Genomic DNA, 22,542 nt, shown 5'->3' with positions numbered 1-22,542 from the left:
TTCCAAAGAACACAGACACAATATGTTGGAGCCTTATCAGAAATACAACCAACCCAGAGAGAAGAAATCACATTTGATTACTATTTAATATTAAGCCACATTGTTTATTCAGTAGTGTCTCCCATCATAACATACAACACTGCTTTTGTAACACCAAGTTGCCATCAGTATCCTGTGCTTATATTCATGACTACTACTTCATCATGCCACTGAGAAGACATCCTATGTCCCAAACAGTAAAAATAAAAAGACTTTCAGAATGGTAGGCACTTCAAAGGCTTAAAACATTTGAATATACATCAATATACTTGAACATATTATTTCTAATATGTAATATATATAAATTATATAAATTATAGTACAGACATTATACAGATGCACCACTGACTTAAAGGTAGTCAGTGAAATGTTGCACAAGCAGCACTGCAGATATTTAAATGAGCAAGATTTCGCTCTCAGTCACACATACAGTATTTGCACATGTGCATGGGATCCCTTCACGGTCCCGTGTGACTCAGTTGGTAGAGCATGGTGTTTTGCAACGCCAGGGTTGTGGGTTCGATTCCCACGGGGGACCAGTATGGGGGGGGGAAATGTACGAGATGTATGCATTCACTACTGTAAGTCGCTCTGGATAAGTGTCTGCTAAATGACTAAAATGTAAATGTAAAAATGCTCTTACAATGTGGCAGCCACGGGACCAAAACAGAGAAGTTTAGCTTCGCGCTCGAACGCTCTTAGTTGTGGAAATTGACCCACTATGCCGTTTTACTTTATGCATCTACATAATTTCGCTGAGTCTACCTTTAGAATAGTCAGGACTAAAGGTAACAAAATAAATGGGGAGATTGTGTTACATGTGATAAATGGCAAAAACACTGTTCCAAGTCCAAGGAAAGTCTTACTATAAATACCTTTATTCAATAATTACGTACCATGAGATAAACACATCAACCCAGTGATCTTAAGTTATTTTTTTAGGGAAGAGGAACATTCTGTTCTATAGTAGACATTCATAATTCTTCACAGATGCTAAAGAGGGGGAACAGATAAGTAATAAGGTACACCATGTCCTGTTCACTGGGAATACATCACAAATAGCACCCTAGTTCCCATTTAGTGTACTGCTTTTGACCAGGGTTCATATGGCTCTAGGATGCCATTTGGGAAAACGCCCTGGACTTTCGAATCTGACAGATTTTCAGTCAAAGTTGAAACGGATATTAGAGACGTCCGGTGTCCCATCTGTGGCTAGAGTAAATCACGGTACTAAAGTCATTACAATGTCAACTGAAAAGAGTTGAGCGCATAGGACTGTTCATTAGCATTAGTTCCCCATATCTAGCAAGTCATCATTTAAAAGCTGCATATAAGTGAAAATCAGCTTTTATATCATAAATTGGTCCGAAAAGTTTTGCAGGTTTGTCTATAAAAACACCCAAGTCTTGACATACTATTGTGATCGGAAGAGAAAATTCATGGACCTAATAGTGAATCCTACTGAAAAGGTTCCTCTATATTTTGGGTAACAGGAACACAGAGTACATATAGCAGTGGAGGCTGCTGAGGGAGAACGGCTCATAAGAATAGCCAGAACGGAGTAAAGGGAATGGCATCGATCACCTGGAAACCATGTGTTTGATACATTACCATGAGCCCATTCTCCCAATTAAGGTGCCACCAACCTCCTGTGATATAATGCACTCCTCAAAGCACGTGTCAAACTCATTCCACCGAGGGCTGAGTGTGTGGGTTCACTCCTCCCTTGTACTTGATTGATTAATTTAGGTCCCTAATTAGAAAATACCTCACCAGGTTGTCTAGGTCTTCAGAAGAAAAAACAAAAACCCCCAGACACTAGGCCTGCAGTGGAATGAGTTTCACACCCCTGCCCTTAAGAGTACTATTTAAATCAGTGATTCTTAACTCCAGGCCTCAAGTACATCCAACAGTACACCTTGTTGTAGACCCAGACAAACTCACCTGATTCAACTTGTCAACTTAACAAGGCCCTCAAATTGAATCAGGCAAGTTTGTCAGGGACTACAACAAAAATGTGTACTGTTGGAAACTGGAGTTGGTAAACACAGCTTTATATCAGTAATGTTTTACTAGAAAAGAATGTCCTTTGCTTTGTCCAGATGACATTGGGTAGTTATGGAATCCTGTAATTCATTTCACACAATGACCAGAAAAATAGCATAATAATAAAACACTTTTTTTTTCTTTTTTTCATCCAAGTTAAATTGGAGACCAGATTGCTTTGAGACTAGAAACATTACATAACCTCAACATGAAAAACATAAGTTAATGAAAAAAACAACTTTGGACATGCTATGATAAAAATCAAAAAGCTATAGGACAATTATATTCTGTCATTTTTATTTCAGTGACCTTTTTAAAAAAAAAGTTTCCTTCCTTACAAATATGTACCTCTACAGTTAGAAAGTAGTCCATGGCAATCTATGAATACGTTTCACGTTCTCACATGACAAGGAAATTCTCCAACCGTTCGAATGATCCAAAACATGAAACATTTACAATAGCCCTGTTTGGCCTCATTAAGGAAAAGTATATTTGCTATATGAAAAAGCTCCTTGAAACACTTCCTCATTCCATACCATTTCAACCAACAGCATGCGAGGAGGACCCTGCTGTATGAGATGTTTTGTATGCATCCCAAATGACACCCTATATGGTGCACAGATACTGGTTAAAAGTAGTAAGTACACTATAGAGGGCATAGGGTGCCATTTGGGACACAGCCTTCGTCTTTATGTTGCGCCAGAGGTTTCTCCTCATAGTGGCGGTCCTTGTGTTTCAGGCATAGAACTCCTTGGTGGGGGCTTTCTGATAGGCTGAGCTAGGGGCCTTGCATTCTCCGAGGACGTAGCTCCCCTCGTCCTTCTTCCTCATCCTGTAGACCAGGAGGAGGATGAGGAAGATGGCGAACAGCAAACCTATAACCCCGCCAGCTATCACCGCTGGGGGGGGGGGGGGGGGGGGGGGGAGAAGAACCACGTCAGAAGATGCTTATTGATCAATAATTCAATACAAGTGATTGGTGTTGACAACACAACAGTGGAACCTTGCTAGAAGATAAAGTGTTAATAACAGTCAAATCAGAAATGATAGACCTCTACGTGGGGCAAGGTAATTACCCCAACCCGATTAATGATATGATTGTGATGTGTTGTCTCACCTAGCTATATTAAGATGAATGCACTAATTGTAAGTCGACGGATAAGACCATCTGCTAAATGACTAAAATGCAAAGTAAATGTAACCCCATTACCTTCTGTTAACGTGGATGAACAATTAATAGGGAACTATGATTGCTTTGTATCAAATGTTTGGCAACAACTCACATTGAGAAATTAATGGGAAAAAGCACCCTGATAACTTTGATGCACTAGACTGCAGTTAAGATCAATGGACTAATCAAATATGAGACGGAGCCGACTCAGGAGTCACAATTATACTCTTCATTCATAACATGCTTTCATTGTAAAACAATCCCGAAGTGTTGTTGGTTGCTTGACTCAGTCTCCTTCCCTCTGCTATCAAACGCCAAGACAAAGAGTCTGCTTTCAGAATCAATAAAAACAAAGTCTAGAGTTACCCAATTTAAGACAGAGGCCATGTTTCAGATCCAATCTCTGATAGTGGGATGTATTGAAAAATGATTTCTTCAATTCGAACTGATAGATTTCAAATTACCGTTTTGATGAATCATTATCGTATATCGCTTTTTTTGTGTGATGTTTAACATATGTTGTCTCATGATATTTTATTGCTTTCATTATGCTCAGGTCTCAATCGGAAAAAAAGAGATGTTAATGTCAATAGGATCTCCTGAATAAATAAACACCAGAACATACCAGCTAGCACCTCCGTCCTCTGGAATAGGTTTTCAGAATGTACATCGTAGGGTGTGTCTGCCTCGTACAGCAACCCGGAAGCACCGGTGGTGCTGGGAGGAGATTCACTACTGATAACAGTCTCCTCCGTCACGTCCAGAGACCGTTCAGGGACCTGGGCCTGACACAGACAGAGGGAGAAAGAGATTTAGATTTTCACAGCAACTATAAAACCACAGGGATACTATTAAGTCCTTGCCATGCCAGCAGTGCGAGGTGAAATGAAACAACCACACTACCGGCTCAAAAGCCCACACTAAAGTCAGTTAAAAAGAGAGGCATACCTCTGTTTCGGTCTCTGTTTCTGTCTCAGCTATTTCTGTGCTCAGGTCAGTGAATGTAAACATCTCCACGGTGGTTGAAAGGTCTGGTAGAGAGTCCTGGGTTGGCTCTGCTTCAGGAGCGGCGAACACCCTTTTCACTTTGACTGGCTCAGTGACCTCAACGATAGCTGAGGAGGAAAATAATCTAAAATGTATTGACCCCAAAGAGAAATTTGGTTTGCAGGCAGGGCTAACATGATAAACAACAAATCACAACAATGCCAGTGCTAATGGATTCACTAATAATGATTGACGCACTTTTCATTATGAGTCGACCAATAATGTCACAACCACTGCCATACTGACTCAGAAATAGACTGCAAGCCAGATGTTTGGGTGTTCTTGTACAGTACATTATCCAGTCTATGGTTCAGTAGCACTTCAGGTTAGGGTATATGAAATAATGACTCATTCATTATTGAACGTCTCTCTACATGACATATGCTGGGTAATTAACAGTCTTGGTTGACTGCATGTGAAACATCTGTGCTTTCACCGCCTCCGTAGGTCCATTGTGATCCTGCAGTACCAGTGTGCCCTAGTAGTCTAACCAAAGTCAAAAGGTTTCTGTGCACCGTCTAGGACCTTCGTAGAGCCAGTACAATTATAGCTTTCCATACAGCTATAACTTTTAACAAGGCGTTATCAGGTTGCTATGTAAATGACATTAGGAAATAAGGGTGAAATATTTTAGAAGAACGTAACCATTGCTTACTCATATCACCGGACCCAGAGCCAGAGTTGTAACCGTCGTCGTCTACGGAGTCTCCTGATAGGTCATCCAGATACAGGTAATCCGACTGGGCCGAGATCAATGTCTGTGAATGGAGAACAAGAGATGAACGAAAAAGTGTCTCCACCATATAAATTGAATTCTACAGGTACTCACATGCTATTTAGGCAATAAGGCCTGAGGGGTGTGGTATGTGTCCAATATACCACGGCTATGAACGCTGTAATGCAGAGTACAGCCTGGATACAGCCCTTAGCATGATGGCCATATACCACAAACCCCCAAGACGCCTTATTGCTATTACAAAATAGTTCCACATAAATAGAACAGTAAACAAGAGCGTTTGCGTCATACCCATGGTATATTGTCTGATATACCACAGTTTACCTCTGATTCAGAGGGGTTGGGTTAAATGCGGAAGACACATTTCAGTTGTACATCTGACTAGGTATCCCCCTTTCCCTTGATCAGCATCCAGGACCCATAATAATACTCAATAAGTGATCACATGACAAACTATTCCCAGTGTAGATGCCCTTAAGATTATACAAACACTTTTCACTGTGGAGGATATCCATGCTGTTTATTTTATACAGGCATTAGAAGCGCAAGAGCAAAACAAATTTCAAAGAACAATGCTAAGAAAATCAAGACATATTTTGGGAGAATTTTTTAAATCTCACAGTTCCCTGGGAAACAAACAAATGAACAGAAGCAGGCGTCTCATGATGAGCCTCCCCATTACCTGAAATACCACTTAGAAGCTATGAAGGCCTGGATCAAATCTTCCCATGTTCTGAAGAAGAAACCAAAGAATCAGTCTTCCTGTAATTCCTCTGCATGTGGACAGCAGGTTAAAACAGGAAGGTGTTATTGTCTGACTGGCTCATCCAATCCCAAGGCAGTGTTATTGTGAACAGAAGAATGAAGAGCAGATGGAACCATGTAGTCTGACTCTCTGAACCCTGGATCCTTCTAGTCCTCCCTCCCAACCCCCTGCATTCCTTTAGATCTCTGGCCCACCACAGTAGCCTGGTGGCCACCTCTTCAACTAGCCTGTCAGGGCTCATGGAAATCACCATGCACAGCCACTGACACTCACCAAGACGTGTGATGTTTCCACACAATTGTGCTTCCCAAAATCCCCACAAAAGCAATACGTCTGACAAAGGTACTAAGGATGAACCCTCTGTGTGCGCACACAAACACACCGAGGTCTGCCTTTTTGCTCCGCTGATGAATGTTGACACTAAGGAGCCTGGTTCAATTTTCAGGTCTTTGATCGTGAAGGAGAGGGAAAAAAGGGACAGACAAGGATGATGTAAGAAAAAGGAAGGAGTCTTGCTTCAAAGGAAGCAGAGCCTAGTACACAATAAGAAGACAAGCCATTTCAGACTCACTGAAGGAGACAGATGCTTCAAAGAGCACAACAATGGCTCTGGCTGAAAAGAGGGAATACCCAGCTAGATAAAGACCTTCCCTTTTGGCCTCTGACTGGGATCACTGAGGGAAACAGTTCGAAGCCACAAACTCATATCAACCTCTGACTAACATTTCCTTTAGGAAATAATTGTCATCTGTACAAAAACACATCTTTGGTGTGCCATTGTGTTGTGCTCCAGTGGTCTTTCAAACTGTCACACACAGTGAATCATCTTTTGTTTGCTATGCAACATACTATAGAGAACGCAGCAGGCAGAACATAAGACAGGAAGTCATGATCAAAGTAATGCAGGATAACAACGTATATAAGGGCTCCCATGTCAACTAATGCTAGAAGACCACATAGTGCTACTTAAGTGTTAGTACACATTATGCATAACCGTGGCATTCAAACCAGGCTGCAATGAAAACTAAAATGGGACTTTAGCGACTGCATCAAAATCCAGAGTGTAAGCTACGTTTCTATTCAAGCGTTGATTGACATGGTAATAGACCAATAGTATTGGAGAAAAGATAAAACGGACCCCTCTGACACTACGTTCTATTGTGACGTGTCAATGCTCAGTGGTGACTAATCCTAGAAGACCCTATGTACACTATGAAGAGTAGGACTGGAGTCACGAGTGACTGATACCTACTGTACACTATGAAGAGTAGGACTGGAGTCACGAGTGACTGATGCCTACTGTACACTATGAAGAGTAGGACTGGAGTCACGAGTGACTGATACCTACTGTACACTATGAAGAGTAGGACTAGAGTCACGAGTGACTGATGCCTACTGTACACTATGAAGAGTAGGACTGGCGTCACGAGTGACTGATACCTACTGTACACTACTTCCATTTGCCAGCCCTGAAAACACTTCCCAGTATTTAAAAGTATTTGACCCAGGTCTACTCAGCTGATTTAGCCTCTGAAGCAGACAAGTGTTATGACAAATGTCAAGTTGACCCCAAACAGCCAATAGGTATAACATTGTGAGAACGATGGAGACTCTCAGGGTCAGCCAGTGACCATACAGTAGTAGTCTAGTCAGTGTGAATGACCAGCCACTGCATCATGAAGTACAACATCATGAAGTACAACATCAATACAGACTCCCAGACATTAAACAGCCCTGATTATTTCCTCCAATGCCCTTTGTTGGTCAGGATTAGTCAAGGACTCAGATCAGGCCCCAGTACAGTACAACTGGCAGTATTTTCATGCTGCCGGCATTTCACTTTCTTATTAGATAGTAGTGTTAGGTTAGGCTTTATCTAAGAACAGGCTAAGATTGTGTCAGGCTCTGTTTTCCAGAGGCCGATATGAACACACGAAAGTATGCTTTATGATTAGTTTCTGAACAACATTTTTGCACCTAGCCCACACGTAGCAAACATGCCTTGACAAAATACACTGTTCAAGATGTGAGGATCAATTACTTTCACATCTTGTGAATAGAACGGACTATCTAAAGCAGTGGTTTATGGGGGTTTCAACAGCATATGGGGCTGCCTCAACTCTTCAGAGGGGGAGAGCGAAGAGGCGATAAGAGAATGATGTTTGCAGCAGTACGATGTGGTGGTGAATAATATCTCTCATTCCAAAACAAACTGCTGTCAGACACATGAAGGTGAGCCTCACATTCCTGGGCCAAAGTAGCAGCACAAGTGAGGTATTGTGCAGGGAGCTGAGGAGCTCAGGACTGGGCTTTCAGGCTGTGCCAAGTCTACAACTGAAAAGGAAATACTCCCTCTTCTCTCCCTCTGCTCACCAGCTAGCTCCTTCCAAACAGCCCAGTCAGCCAGCCCCTACTAAAGGTCTGAATCATTAAGGTATTGTTGTTAGCGGCTATCACAGCAACAAATACTGGGGACATGTCAGCTAATCATGTCACCCTCCTCCACAGGTATAGTCGTCAGCTGTAACGATGGAAAGAGGGAACCTGCCAAGATATGACTAACACTGGACTTATGGGGCTTTTTAAAATACATTCCAGGCAGATCTAGGATGACTGCCTGATATGAATGTAATCGCAACATGAAAAACATTGGATTTCCTTTGAAAGTCCTGTCGGACAGCCAGAGGAAAACAGGACGTTCTGTGCTGCTTACATTCACACATTAAATAACATCCAAAGCTACCAGCAACACTGACCATAAATATATATACACATACCGTCTATCAGCATCACCCAATGACAGCAACACCATGAATGCAACCAAACAGGTCTACCAAGACAATAACCCAGCATGTGGACCAACAGCACAGGAGCTCTGTAGTAACCAGCTTCCTTCCACAGTGTTGGGAAGCAGCACAGATGTTACAGGTGTGGGTTACAATATTAACCCACATCTGCCGAGGGCTCAGCTCCATGCAGTGCACAGCAGCTCTAGGCTACGTCCCAAATGGCTCTCTATTCCTTATTTAGTGCACTACTTTTGATGGGCCCTGGTCAAAAGTAGTGCACTACATAGGGAACTGGGTGCCATTTGGGATAGAGACCTTGCCGATGTAGTAGCTGTCCAACCAGCTGCTGACATTCGCAGCCCCTCAGGAGTACACAGGAAGTACATTAACTAACTACTAGACAGTGCCAGAGCTCCACCAGAACTGCTGCAGAGACTAACATGATGAATACAGCCCATTCAGACCAGAGGCATGTCTGGTATTCTTCATATGATTTAATAAACACAGGTGTTGTACTAGGGCTATGAGGCTGGGATATTCTACTGGCCTGGGTTTTCCAGTAATACTGTACGTCTTCTTGGAGGGGGGCAGAGAGCGAACTTACTGGAGTCACACATTCTGGGGATATTTGTTTTATTGACTGTACCTGAATGGAGGAACGAGATGTCGTGCATGTTATGAAATTATAATCAGAGAGTGACAACCAAATGATGGTGAGATTACATGTGCTAGTTTCAGTGTGCACAAAATATGAATTTGTCAAGTGTGGTCTTTCAAAGAGAGAGAGATGCTGCCACTACTTGTCAGAGCTTCTTATACTCCAAGCCTCTCTCACTGCTGTCTATGCCTTGGGACAGGTCATCATTGTAAACACGAAATGTGTTCATTTATACTTACCTGTATTAATAAAGACATTAACTTTGGTCCTTGGACACTACAGTAGTGCGAGTATGAAGTAGTTTACTGGGGTGTGGGACCCTGTGTGAGGGTTGGGTGATCCACACTCCTTCAACTCTAACCTTAAACGTTAAGGAGTACATTCAATCAAAGCTGCATCGCAGGATTTAGGCAGTAGCTCTCTGGAATGACCACTATGTCCAGCACATACTAAATGGGAAAACATCTAATACAATACTTTGCAATAGATAAGACTAATTTGATATCTTATTATTCTAGGAAGCTTTCAGTGGCAAGAGTTCATGAAAGAGTTGAACAGAAAATCTTTCCAATCATTTATAACAAAATCCATTATTTTCTGCCTCCGTTTTCCATCCAGGTAATCACGGTTTGACCCTGTCATATTCCAGGGATTACCTGAGCCAAAACATGAACAGGGGACATGAGTGGGAGTTTCAGGAGTAGCTAAGGAAAAGCAAAGTTCAGTTGTGCAAAATCTAGCTAATGTAAAGCAGAGAGAAATTCATTGCATCTTTCTGTTAATGCCAGAGTAAAACAGCTGACAGCAAATGAGTCTTCACATGAAATCACTTCAAAAGACAGGATTACTAAGCAATTACTGTCTAAATTCAGGCTCAAATGGTAATTATAGTTTTTCACAAGTTCTTAAACTATACCCCAGGCTTGGTCAGAAAGAGAAGCTATGGATCTGTCTCCGTTTGTGGTATTCCTTGATGTGATGCCACCAAACACACAGCTTTAAGGCCTCTGCACTGTTTACGTACGTAGATCACATGCATGTTCATAGGTGGAGTCATGAGGGGCCCAGACACTCACTCTAGCTAGCGACGACATTTAAAAACTTCTGGATCCCGTGTAATTGCCTGTTTACAAATACTAGCTAGCAACATGTCTGGTGTTATGCTTTGAACTCTACTTTAAGAATTAAAAATATAATTTGATTATAGAGATATATATATATATATATTGCTCAAAAAAATAAAGGGAACACTTAAACAACACAATGTAACTCCAAGTCAATCACACTTCTGTGAAATCAAACTGTCCACTTAGGAAGCAACACTGATTGACAATAAATGTCACATGCTGTTGTGCAAATGGAATAGACAACAGGTGGAAATTATAGGCAATTAGCAAGACACCCCCAATAAAGGAGTGGTTCTGCAGGTGGTAACCACAGACCACTTCTCAGTTCTTATGCTTCCTGGCTGATGTTTTGGTCACTGTTGAATGAGACGGAGTCTACAACCCACACAAGTGGCTCAGGTAGTACAGCTCATCCAGGATGGCACATCAATGCGAGCTGTGGCAAGAAGGTTTGCTGTGTCTGTCAGCGTAGTGTCCAGAGCATGGAGGCGCTACCAGGAGACAGGCCAGTACATCAGGAGACGTGGAGGAGGCCGTAGGAGGGCAACAACCCAGCAGCAGGACCGCTACCTCCACCTTTGTGCTAGAAGGAGCAGGAGAAGCACTGCCAGAGCCCTGCAAAATGACCTCCAGCAGGCCACAAATGTGCATGTGTCTGCTCAAACGGTCAGAAACAGACTCCATGAGGGTGGTATGAGGGCCCGACGTCCACAGGTGGGGGTTGTGCTTACAGCCCAACACCGTGCAGGACGTTTGTCATTTGCCAGAGAACACCAAGATTGGCAAATTCGCCACTGGCGCCCTGTGCTCTTCACAGATGAAAGCAGGTTCACACTGAGCACGTGACAGACTTGACAGAGTCTGGAGACGCCGCGGAGAACGTTCTGCTGCCTGCAACATCCTCCAGCATGACCGGTTTGGCGGTGGGTCAGTCATGGTGTGGGGTGGCATTTCTTTGGGGGGGCCGCACAGACCTCCATGTGCTCGCCAGAGGTAGCCTGACTGCCATTAGGTACGGAGATGAGATCCTCAGACCCCTTGTGAGACCATATACTGGTGCGGTTGGCCCTGGGTTCCTCCTAATGCAAGACGATGCTAGACCTCATGTGGCTGGAGTGTGTCAGCAGTTCCTGCAAGAGGAAGGCATTGATGCTATGGACTGGCCCGCCCGTTCCCCAGACCTGAATCCAATTGAGAACATCTGGGACATCATGTCTCGCTCCATCCACCAACGCCACGTTGCACCACAGACTGTCCAGGAGTTGGCGGATGCTTTAGTCCAGGTCTGGGAGGAGATCCCTCAGGAGATCATCCGCCACCTCATCAGGAGCATGCCCAGGCGTTGTAGGGAGGTCATACAGGCACGTGGAGGCCACACACACACTACTGAGCCTCATTTTGACTTGTTTTAAGGACATTACATCAAAGTTGTATCAGCCTGTAGTGTGGTTTTCCACTTTAATTTTGAGTGTGACTCCAAATCCAGACCTCCATGGGTTGATAAATTGGATTTCCATTGATTATTTTTGTGTGATTTTGTTGTCAGCACATTCAACTATGTAAAGAAAAGTCTTTAATAAGATTACTTCTTTCATTCAGATCTAGGATGTGTTGTTTAAGTGTTCCCTTTATTTTTTTGAGCAGTATATATATCTCTACACTCCAGATACAAATTTACTTTCAGGATTTAACTAGCTACAAAAGCAAACATGTCTGCCTCCAAATTGGAAGAGCTTGAACTGCTCTTACTAGTCGTTTGTTTTTATTTCTCACGAGGGAGAAAATGGCATGTTGGTCCACTGATCACTACAAGAGGGGACAATTGAGAATACATGTCTCTAGTCTGACCTATGCAAAGCATTGACAAGGGAAGACATGTTCAGTACTTTTTGATGTTTTTGGCAATTGGCAGCACACAGAAAAAGCATTGATGCTAGTTATAAGCTAGGAAACAGTGTGCCATCGTCAGCAAAGCTTGCCAGGCTATCTGGCATGTCTCGAAGGCAGATTTTGTTGCTTATCCCTCAGTAGCAAAATGGGCCGAAATCGCCTGAGAGTTTTGAGATCGTTGGAATTATCAGTTGTGTAGGAGCAGTCGAAGGGAAACATATTCAGATCCGAGCTCCAGCAAACTCTGGTAGCGAGTACTACAACTACAAGGGATATTTCACAATAGTCCGGATGACAGTCCGCAATGCAAAGTACCGCTTCACCATGGTCGACGTGGGCGCATTTGGTCGGGAGGGAGATGCAGGCCAGCTGCCGACACCAAGGCCAGAGTCCTTGCTGATGACCCAAACACTGAGCCCATATTCCCGCTGAAGGTCAACATGATGCGACCATATCCAGGTAAAATTCTGTAAATCTATATGACTTGTAATATTACCATATGAATAGAAGTAATGACATGCCTCACATAAAAGTGCTCTGGCATCCCAGTAGGAGGATGGGGGCCTATGTCCCAAGTATAAACTACAATCGTTACAGTACATCTGATACCCTTCATGTTCCTGTTCAACACTAATGACATGCTTCTTTATGCAAAGGTTCTTCAGGCCTTGATGATGCCAAGAAGATCTACAACTACAGTCACTCAAGAGCCAGAAGAATTAGTCCTGAAGCATGAGACAGACCGCTGGCCCATACGCCACACCTGGGTCAGAACAATCAGCAACTAGATCATGAACAACTGGCATCAGTACCAAATGAGAGCAGACATCTGAGTACCTGAGAGAGATCACTATAAAAGAATCTCATGTGGACAGACTATTTTATTAACACAGATTACTATAAAACAGAAAGAACACCTGCTCTTTCCATGACACAGACTGACCAGGTGAAATCTATGATCCCTTATTGATGCCGCATGTTAAATCCACTTCAATCAGTGTAGATGAAGGGGAGGATACAGGTTTAAAAAATAATTTTTAAGCCTTGAGACATGGATTGTGTATGTGTGCCATTCAGAGGGTGAATGGGCTAGACAAAATATTGAAGTGCCTTTGAACGGGGTATGGTAGTAGTTGCCAGGCGTACTGGTTTGATTGTGTCAAGAACTGCAACACTGCTGGGTTTTTCCACGCTGAACAGTTTCCCATGTGTATCAAAAATGGTCCACCACATCCAGCCAACTTTGCTTCCCACACTTGTGTCAAGCATCGGAGTAAACATGGGCCAGCATCCTTGTGGAACACTTTCGACACCTTGTAGAGTCCATGCCCTGACAAATTGAAACTGTTCTGAAGGGGGGGGGAAATACACTCTCAGCAGTTCAGGACGACAGCTAGCCTAGCGGCTAAGAGCATTGGGCCATTAGCCAAAAGGTTGTTGGTTTAAATCCCTGAGCAGACTAGGTGAAAAATGTTGTGGTGTGTCCTTGAGCAAGGCACTTAACCCTAATTGTTCCTGTAAGTCATTCTGGATAAAAGCATCTGCTAAATGACTAAAATATAAATCTTGACTTGTGTTTTCTTTTCAGTTCTGATAGTTGTGGGCCAAGTCAGGCTCCCTCTGGCTCTAGAAAAGGATCCCAAAAGTGTACTGTTGAAATTCTTTGACAATCTGCGACATGCTTAGCAGTGTTCTACAAAAACACAGAAAATCCTCAGTAAAAATAATCCCCAGTGTTGAAAGATCAACACAGGCTCTGTGAGAAACTTCCCTCCATTAAATTGTCGCAAAATATAAATAATTGATTCAACCCAAGTGACAAGTGATAGAATTCAGATTCTTCAGATGGGAGGTAGTGACCGAAGTGGAGAATCTCAGACCTTTTAAAAAAGACAATCAACAAAGCTGTCAAACCACAACCCTACAAGTATTTGACCCAGCAACAAGCTCAACCCCACAAGTATTTGACCCAGCAACAAGCTCAACCCCACAAGTATTCAAATCAGTTCTGATTTATCACATACTTAGCAGATGTTATCGCAGGTGTACTGAAATGCTTGTGTATTTGACCCAGCAACAAGCTCAACACTGCAAATATGTTTAAAATTCCAGACAAGCTTTGGTGGACAGATAAAAGGCTCTTACAGAGCCGTTGAGAGAGAAGGAGACAAAGGGAGCTGGGGAAAATGAGTAGAAATACCAATGGAGCACAGCTCCACTTACATGTGAAGCTGCATGACCCCCAGGCCAGCCCTATCCAGTCAGCGCTGATCAGTTCGACAGTACATACTCTACCCTGTGTACTGCATGCATGACTAACACTGGGGAGGGCCTCCCTCCTGCTGACAGGAAACATTTAAAAACGTATTTAAAATATTCTCAAATTAAGGTCAGACAGAAAATACCACCACTTAGGATCTTGTGTGAGACTGCAGTTCCAAAGGAAATAAAACTAATTAGTTCCTGTTTCGCATTGATATCGTTATCACAGCTTGTCAGTCTGTCCTTCTGTGCATCAATTAACCCAAGAGGGTCAGGAGGACATAGAACATGTGGATTCAGAATCCAAATCACACCGTCTTTCACATCCAGACGGTCACCTCTGACTCACATACAGCTTCAGTGGTCTCTAAACATAACACTAATGTCTATTGAGAGCACATCTGCCAGATACATACAGTACAAAAACATCTGGAGTGGGTGTTTTTGTTTTCGGGAAAGCGTTATCGCCATATATGGAAGTAACGCAAGGCAAAGAACATTTAGTACCAGTCACATCTATCAGCAAAGAGCAGACAGGGGTATTCTCTCTTTGATGCTTTTCAACTGGGTAAACAAAGTTGGCTGGCATAACACCACAGCAAGCTGTCAGTATACACCGTCATGGAACATCTTGCGTTTGACCACGGTCCACGCTCTTCTAGAAAATGTTACGTTAAGGTTAACTTTCACTCTAGGATGTATGATCAGAGTAGCAATGATCACAATTCCATGTACAATCAATTCAAACCCCACAAAGAAAGAGAAGTCCAAACATTTACTAAATCTTCAGGCATAGGCTACAATTGTCAAGAAAGGTTGAAAACTAACATCTCTTATTATTGACCTTCAGATCTGAGCCAAACAACCTACAGTTTCATTATCCAGTTGACAACTTCAGGGCTTCATAGATACAGAGCAGACGGTGTGTACATCACAAGGTTTTCCCCTCTCACAACCCAGCCGTCTAGTGCCTTGCTGCCTAGCCACCCCCAGGTTCTCTCCGAGAACTTCACATTTGCTAAGCTAATTGAGGCAGGGGAGGAATGAGAGTAGCAGTCAGTACTGAAGCTGCGGTATGTGACCATTTTCCATCCTCTCAAGAAATCCTATTTGTCAGGCTAGTATTTCATTACTTTTCTCATTCAGGATTTCCATGCATATTTCTAGAGCCTTGATCACAGACAGTTAAGTACATCCAAGTCCAGATGTTTCTATACTGTTGAAGTTATTCCCAATCATGCCTTAGTATTTGATGTGGTACATCTGTATGAAGCCCTTTCAATGACAACGCTGGTGATGATATGACAAGTGATGTCATTTCCACCTAAACAGTAGATGTTCCTTCACTGTTGACTTTAATACCAATCAGGTCAGATATCATGGTGACAGTGGTATAGTACATGAAGTACTTTCAGTGACTGATATGATGTGTCGACATCTCAGTTTAATATTGAGATAAATCTAGAGCAATAGTTTCTCTGTTTCCACATGAACAAAAAGATGGATACTGATGGAGGTTAGAGTCTGGTCCAAGATGTAATGAATTAGAGAAAAGTGCTGCCTCTCAGAGCTGGTGTTTATGTTTTGTGCTGAAAAAATGGAAGGGGATGAGCGATGGTGGTGTCTGAAATCCTGAATGGACCAAATACAATCAAAGGCTCTAAATGAGGAGTCTGACCTAATGTTAGAGGGGAGCGTGGGGCGTGCAGCCTTCACCACAGTTAAACACATCACCCTAAAATAACTTCATTCATTCACCCACCTTCACTTTAGTAGAATGCCCATAGGTTGATACCGTCACAAATACTACAACTATAGAACCCTGCACCCCCCAATTCACTTTAAATCAGAGATCACGGCCCTTTATTGAGTTTTGTTTGTAAAACAATCCAGGTTGGAAGGCTGGGGCTAATTAACGCAGATGCTCCGTGCAGCCAAGTGCAAAACTGCTGCTTCATAGCAATGGCCTTGTTAGTTAGGCAACGGCATCACCGTGCCAATGATAGAGCCATGTCTACTGTAGTGGCAGACGGAGAGGGAAAGTATACAAACCTATAAAATGTGTCATTAACTCCACTGATGGACAATTCAGTAGTTGTTCAACAGGAGGTTATTGGACACTTGTTAAAAGGCAACACTGAGATGCCTGTGTTCTCAGCCTGGTTAAATGGAACCATTTAATCTGTTTTGACCAAGGAACAGAGACGACTGTAGTTCCACACCGCCTCTTGAAAATCATATTTGACCACTGTGGAATCAAACTAAAGTAACTCTGCGATAATGAATTTGGCTTTATACAAATATGAATCATACACGTACTTTTAAGGGCAACTGTAAAAAGGTATCCTTATCATTTGGGCCACAATGTGGTAAGACTTCAGTCATATGGGAAGTGCACAAGGGAAAGAAGAGGGGAATACATAAATAACAATATTTACATTGACTTCTTTACTTGTAAAAGTAGCCAGATAAATTACTCGCAGAGGTTATGAAGAACGCGAGTGAGACAAGCATGCAAAATAGCCTACATCGAAACCAAAGCCCGTTTAAAAAATATATCAGCAGCTCCTTACCGCGAGAGGTTTAACAAAACATTTTAAATATTACTTTTCTTGTCCTGACAACTTTACTCACCGTTTCACTTATAAAACAGGTCGCCACCGCGAGAGTCAATAGCATCCATGTGTTCGTCATTATTCCTTTGGAAAGAACAAACCGTGGCGAAAAATAGATCTATTAGCTAGCTCTCAAACAAAAAATGTAATTATCTTCACAGTTGTAGACACCTCTCTCTCTCTCTCCCAATCGAATTATTCCAACACGAGCAAAGCTAGATCCTCCCCACTCGATGTTTCTCTCCGAATAAAATAGTTTATTTCCCGTTTTTCCTGGTACTTTTCTACTGAAAAGGGACAAGCGGAAGCACGCGCTATTACATGTACTGATGCGCCCAGCTTGGAACGCAACATTCATTGAGGAAACAAGGTAGTTGGGAAAGCGTCTTCTATAATTGGTTGACAGATACTTGGAACATAAAGAAGCGTCATTTACTTGAGTGTGCAGTGATCATTTAAATTGACAATTTGACATAGCCACAAGTGAATGAGTTATGATAGGCTAGTAGAGTATGCCTACACAGGTTATGAACCATCCGGATATGATAGTCCTATCTCACTTCTGACACCAAGGCAGAAATCCGGGGTAGGATAACACCTCACAATACAGTGACAGGTCTAAACCAGGGCTCTCCAACACTGTTCCTGGAGAGCTATCGTCCTGTAGGTTTTCGCTCCAACCCTAATCTAGCACAACTGATTCTAATAATGAGCTGGTTGGTAAAATGAATCAGGTTAGTAACAACTGGGGTTGAAATAAAAACGTACAGGAGGGTAGCTCTCCGGGAACAAGGTTGGGGAGGAGCCCTGGTTAAACCTATTGTTTTCACATCAGTTGAGATGAGAGGGCGCCACTCAAATGTTTAGATCAGTGGTGTCAAACACATTCCATGGAGGGCCTAGTGTCTGCGGGTTTTGGGGTTTTGCTTTCAATTAAGACCTAGTCAGGTGAGTGGCGTTCTTTAGTAATTAGTGACCTTAATTCATCAATCAATCAAGTACATTGGAGGAGCGAAAACCCGCAGACACTCGGCCCTCCTTGGAATGAATGAGTTTGACAAGTGGTTTAGATGTACTGTTGTCTATAGACTTAGATATAGACTTTACTTAAATAAAACATCAATATATGAATACAAATGTAATAATGGATCATGGAACAAAATAAAGCTTACCATGTAAATAATACTTTGATTATACCTTGCTCACAGTGTGGCAAATTGAATCTAATATTTTGTCTGATTAGTTCAGTTTTGCTTCCCCCTGTTGGGGAAAGTTGATTCGTACGTACACTCAAGTTATGTGCCTGAATGACAATGTTATTATCAAAGTCCATGCAATTGAGATTTTATTAAATAATACATAACAGCTCAAAGGCATGTTTTATGATGCATCAAAAAGGTTAATGTTGTTTGAAGACACACAAATGGCACAGAATAACATGACCGCTGTCCTAACATTATCTGTTTAGACCAAGGTTTCCCAAACTGGGTCCTAGGGTCCCCATTGGGTGCACATTTAGTTTTTTGCCCTAGCACTACACAGCTGATACAAATCATCAAAGCTGGATGATGAGTTGGTTATTTGAATCAGCTGTGTAGTACTAGGGCAAAACCCTGGATAAGACCGGCAAATGAAGGTCCAATTGTATAATGTATGCAAAGCTATAATGAGTAATAGTAAATCATAGAATGAAGGAATCTGCATGATTAGGGTTCTTTCTGGATTAATCTCAAAATGCATTGGAGAAGGTCTGGGGGGGATCTTGGACATGATTTTTCAATACGGTTGAAGGAGAAAGTCTGGGAGTGGGAACTTGGATTTTCTCCTTCAAAATGGTTGAGAAGGAAGCGAGGCTAGGAGAGAGGATGTGTGAAATTGCATAATGACAATTTAAGATACAGCCATACTAATACTTTCAGCAGGTAATCTGACAGGAGATATTTTCTTGATTCTTCTGAGGAGTGATGTTGGGCTGATGTTGTTGAGTCAAAGTAGTCATCCCCACCGGTTCATGTCAATTATGTGAACATTACAATGTTAAGTGCTGTAGTTGATAAGTATACCGCGTTATGATAAGGCAAACATTTCACGATTTATACACGTCTACATAACACATTAGCAACATTCATAAAACCACTAGTGTAGATTAGTGATGCGCGGGTTGACTCATAACCCGCAGTCCCGCGGTTATATCTGCGGGGCGGACGGGTTTAGGGTCATTACATATCGTGTGGCTGAAGGGCAGGTGAGTGGCACGCGGATTAAATAAAGAGAAACAATACCTTTAAAAAATCCAGAAATGTTTAACTAATTTTAATTTTTATAGGCTACATTGAGGTTATCTGGTATTTTTTAAATAACTCCACGCCTAGAAAAAAACCTCCACGATTTCGTCATAACTGTCAATTTACGGAAAAAAAAGAGAGAATTACAGGGGCAGTTTGGAAAAACCCAATCCTGTCTTAATTGTCCTGTGGAATAACCGACATTCTGGGGTAATAAATACTTAACCAACGTTCTCTAGTAATACTAGTCCCGTGCGAATACGGCTATATCCTTAATAATAGCCTAACTCATGCAGAACTAAGCATTTCTTGCAGTAAAATTATACACCAAATGAAGGTAAAATGTGGATTAGGTAACAGGAGTGGAGAAATATTATTTATTTCGTTCTGCATCTTGAGAGTGCCGTGCTCAGTTACTGTAGATACCATCTGGGCGCTGTCTTCATCATAAAATCTGATAGGATTTCAATTTAAACCACATAAAATATGCTTCGAAGCCGAACTAAAATCTTATCAGAAACACGTTGGGTCGTTTTCACAGTTTACTTTTGGCTTACAACCGGTCAAACTAATATCATCTGGACATTTTGCACAGAAAAACCTTCCCGTTTTTTGTTGTTGCTTTATTGTATTTTCTCCCCAGTCCATAAACTTCTTTGCCCCGCGAAAGATGAGAACTTTACCGATGTCAACTAGAATGAAGCATTCATTCTATCGATCTATTACATTCTGTTGAGCAAAGGTTTATTTAGTCTTCTAAGGTAACATATGACAGAAGCCAACCAAAATGTCGGAAATTATATGCATAAATACCGAAATCAGGCAAAAACAAATCCTGCACCACCTGTCAAAATATCGCTCTGCAGTCTGACTATAGCCTAGCACATTCTCTATATTTGCGGGTTAGGGTTGGGTGCGGGCCTCAGATTCTCACTTTATAACATATAATCCGGCGGTTACAGATGGTTTATTTGCAATTGCTTGCGGGTGAAGAAACAGCTGACCCGCGCACCACTAGTGTTGACCCAAAAGGCCTACCAATATGCCACATGTGATACTTTATTTTATGAATTATTAAATATTTCACATATGGACATATTGGCTATTTTACCCTCCATTCGACTCTTATGGTATCACATTGAGACATTAGAAGATATTTTCCTTATTTATATGTGTTGCTGCCATGCTATGTTGTCGTCTTAGGTCTCTCTTGTAGTGAATTGTTTTGTCCTATATTTTTATTTGATTTAATGTAATGACAAACAGCATGGCAGTGAACATTTTGTGAATGATACAACTAATAAATACATACTACATTACTGTATGTGAATGGCACAATAGTTATGTTGGACCTGAGGATGAAAACTTGAGTTACACTACATGACCAAAAGTAAAGCTCTTCAAACATCTCATTCCAAAATCTTGGTCCCTCCTTTGCTTCTATAACAACCTCCACTCTTCTGGGAAGGCTTTCTACTAAACTGAGCAAAAAAAAACATCCCTTTGTCAGGACCCTGTCTTTCAAAGATAATTTGTAAAAATCCAAATAAATTCACAGATCTTCATCATGGTCAAGGGTTTAAACACTGTTTCCCATGCTTGTTCAATAAACAATTAATGAACATGCACCTGTGGAACGGTTAAGACAACATTTTTTTAAACATTTTAACAGTTTACAGATGTTAGGCAATTAAGGTCACAGTTATGAAAACTTAGGACACTAAAGAAGCCTTTCTACTGACTCTGAAAAACACCAAAAGAAAGATGCCCAGGGTCCCTGCTCATCTGCGTGAACGTGCCTTAGGCATGCTGCAAGGAGGCATCAGGACTGCAGACGTGGCCAGGGCAATAAATTGCAATGTCCAAACTGAGACGCCTAAGACAGCGCTACAGAGAGACAGGACGGACAGCTGATCGTCCTTGCAGTGGCAGACCACGTGTAACAACACCTGCACATTATCGGTACATCTGAACATCACACCTGCGGGACAGGTACAGGATGGCAACAACAAATGCCCGAGTTACACCAGGAATGCACAATCCCTCCATCAGTGCTCAGACTGTCCGCAATAGGCTGAACTGATGGCTTGTAGGCCTGTTGTAAGGGAGGTCCTCACCAGACATCACCGGCAACAATGTCGCCTATGGGCACAAACCCACCGTCGCTGGACCAGACAGGACTGGCAAAAAGTGCTCTTCACTGATGAGTTGTGGTTTTGTCTCACCAGGGGTGATGTTCAGATTAGCATTTATCGTCGAAGGAATGAGCGTTACACCGAGGCCTGTACTCTGGAGCTGGATCGATTTGGAGGTGGAGGGTCCGTTGTGGTCTGGGGCGGTGTGTCACAGCATCATCGGACTGAGCTTGTTGTCATTGCAGGCAATCTCAACGCTGTGCGTTACAGGGAAGACATCCTCCTCCCTCATGCGGTACCCTTCCTGCAGGCTCATCCTGACATGGCCCTCCAGTATGACAATGCCACCAGCCATACTGCTCGTTTTTGTGCGCGATTTCCTGCAAGACAGGAATGTCAGTGTTCTGCCATGGCCAGCGAAGAGCCCGGATCTCAATCCCATTGAGCACATCTGGGAGCTGTTGGATCGGAGGGTGAGGGCTAGGGCCATTCCCCCCAGAAATGCCCGGGAACTTGCAGGTGCCTTGGTGAAAGAGAGGGGTAACATCTCACAGCAAGAACGGGCTTATCTGGTGCACCAGTCCATGAGGAGTAGATGCCCTGCAGTACTTAATGCAGCTGGTGGCCACACCAAATACTGACTTTTGATTTTGACCCCTACACTTTGTCCAGGGACACATTATTCAATTTCTGTTAGTCACATGTCTGTGGAACTTGTTAATTTTATGTCTCAGTTGTGGAATCTTATGTTCATACAAATATTTACACATGTTAAGTTTGCTGAAAATAACCTCAGTTGACAGTGAGAGGACGTGTCTTTTTCTGCTGAGTTAGAACATTGCTGCGAGGACGTGCTTCCATTAGTGAGGCCGGTACTGATGTTGGGCAATTAGTCCTGGCTTGCAGTCAGCGTTCCAATTCATTCCAAAGATGTTCGATGGGAGTTGAGGTCGGGGCTCTGTGCAGGCCAGTCAAG

At 42.5% G+C, this 22,542-nt stretch overlaps 1 protein-coding gene across 1 annotated transcript; it reads right to left on the bottom strand.

Annotated features, from left to right (window-relative positions):
* Positions 1 to 83: 83 nt before the first annotated feature.
* On the bottom strand, positions 84 to 17,839 carry LOC106606033 (syndecan-2). Its single transcript, XM_082959913.1, has 5 exons — positions 17,166 to 17,839; positions 4,959 to 5,061; positions 4,205 to 4,371; positions 3,882 to 4,041; positions 84 to 2,984 (listed from the first exon to the last, which is right to left on the bottom strand). The coding sequence occupies exons 1-5, from the start codon at positions 17,223 to 17,225 to the stop codon at positions 2,821 to 2,823; spliced, it is 654 nt and encodes a 217-aa protein (XP_082816039.1). The 5' UTR covers positions 17,226 to 17,839; the 3' UTR covers positions 84 to 2,820.
* Positions 17,840 to 22,542: the final 4,703 nt, after the last annotated feature.

The sequence above is a fragment of the Salmo salar genome, chromosome 02, assembly GCF_965601325.2.
Source record: "Salmo salar chromosome 02, fSalSal1, whole genome shotgun sequence".
Taxonomy (NCBI): Eukaryota; Metazoa; Chordata; class Actinopteri; order Salmoniformes; family Salmonidae; genus Salmo; species Salmo salar.
Note: the sequence above shows the minus strand (reverse complement) of the source record. Positions and strands in the feature narration are given on the sequence as shown.

Bases quoted from the DNA above. Each gene is read 5' to 3' on its own strand.
- LOC106606033 (XM_082959913.1), bottom strand. From the start codon at position 17,225: ATGACGAACACATGGATGCTATTGACTCTCGCGGTGGCGACCTGTTTT. The intron at 5,062-17,165 runs GTGAGTAAAGTT...CTCCATTCACAG, and splicing joins CCTGTTTTATAAGTGAAACG to ACATTGATCTCGGCCCAGTC. The intron at 2,985-3,881 runs GTATGTTCTGGT...CCCCCCCCCCAG, and splicing joins GAGGACGGAGGTGCTAGCTG to CGGTGATAGCTGGCGGGGTT.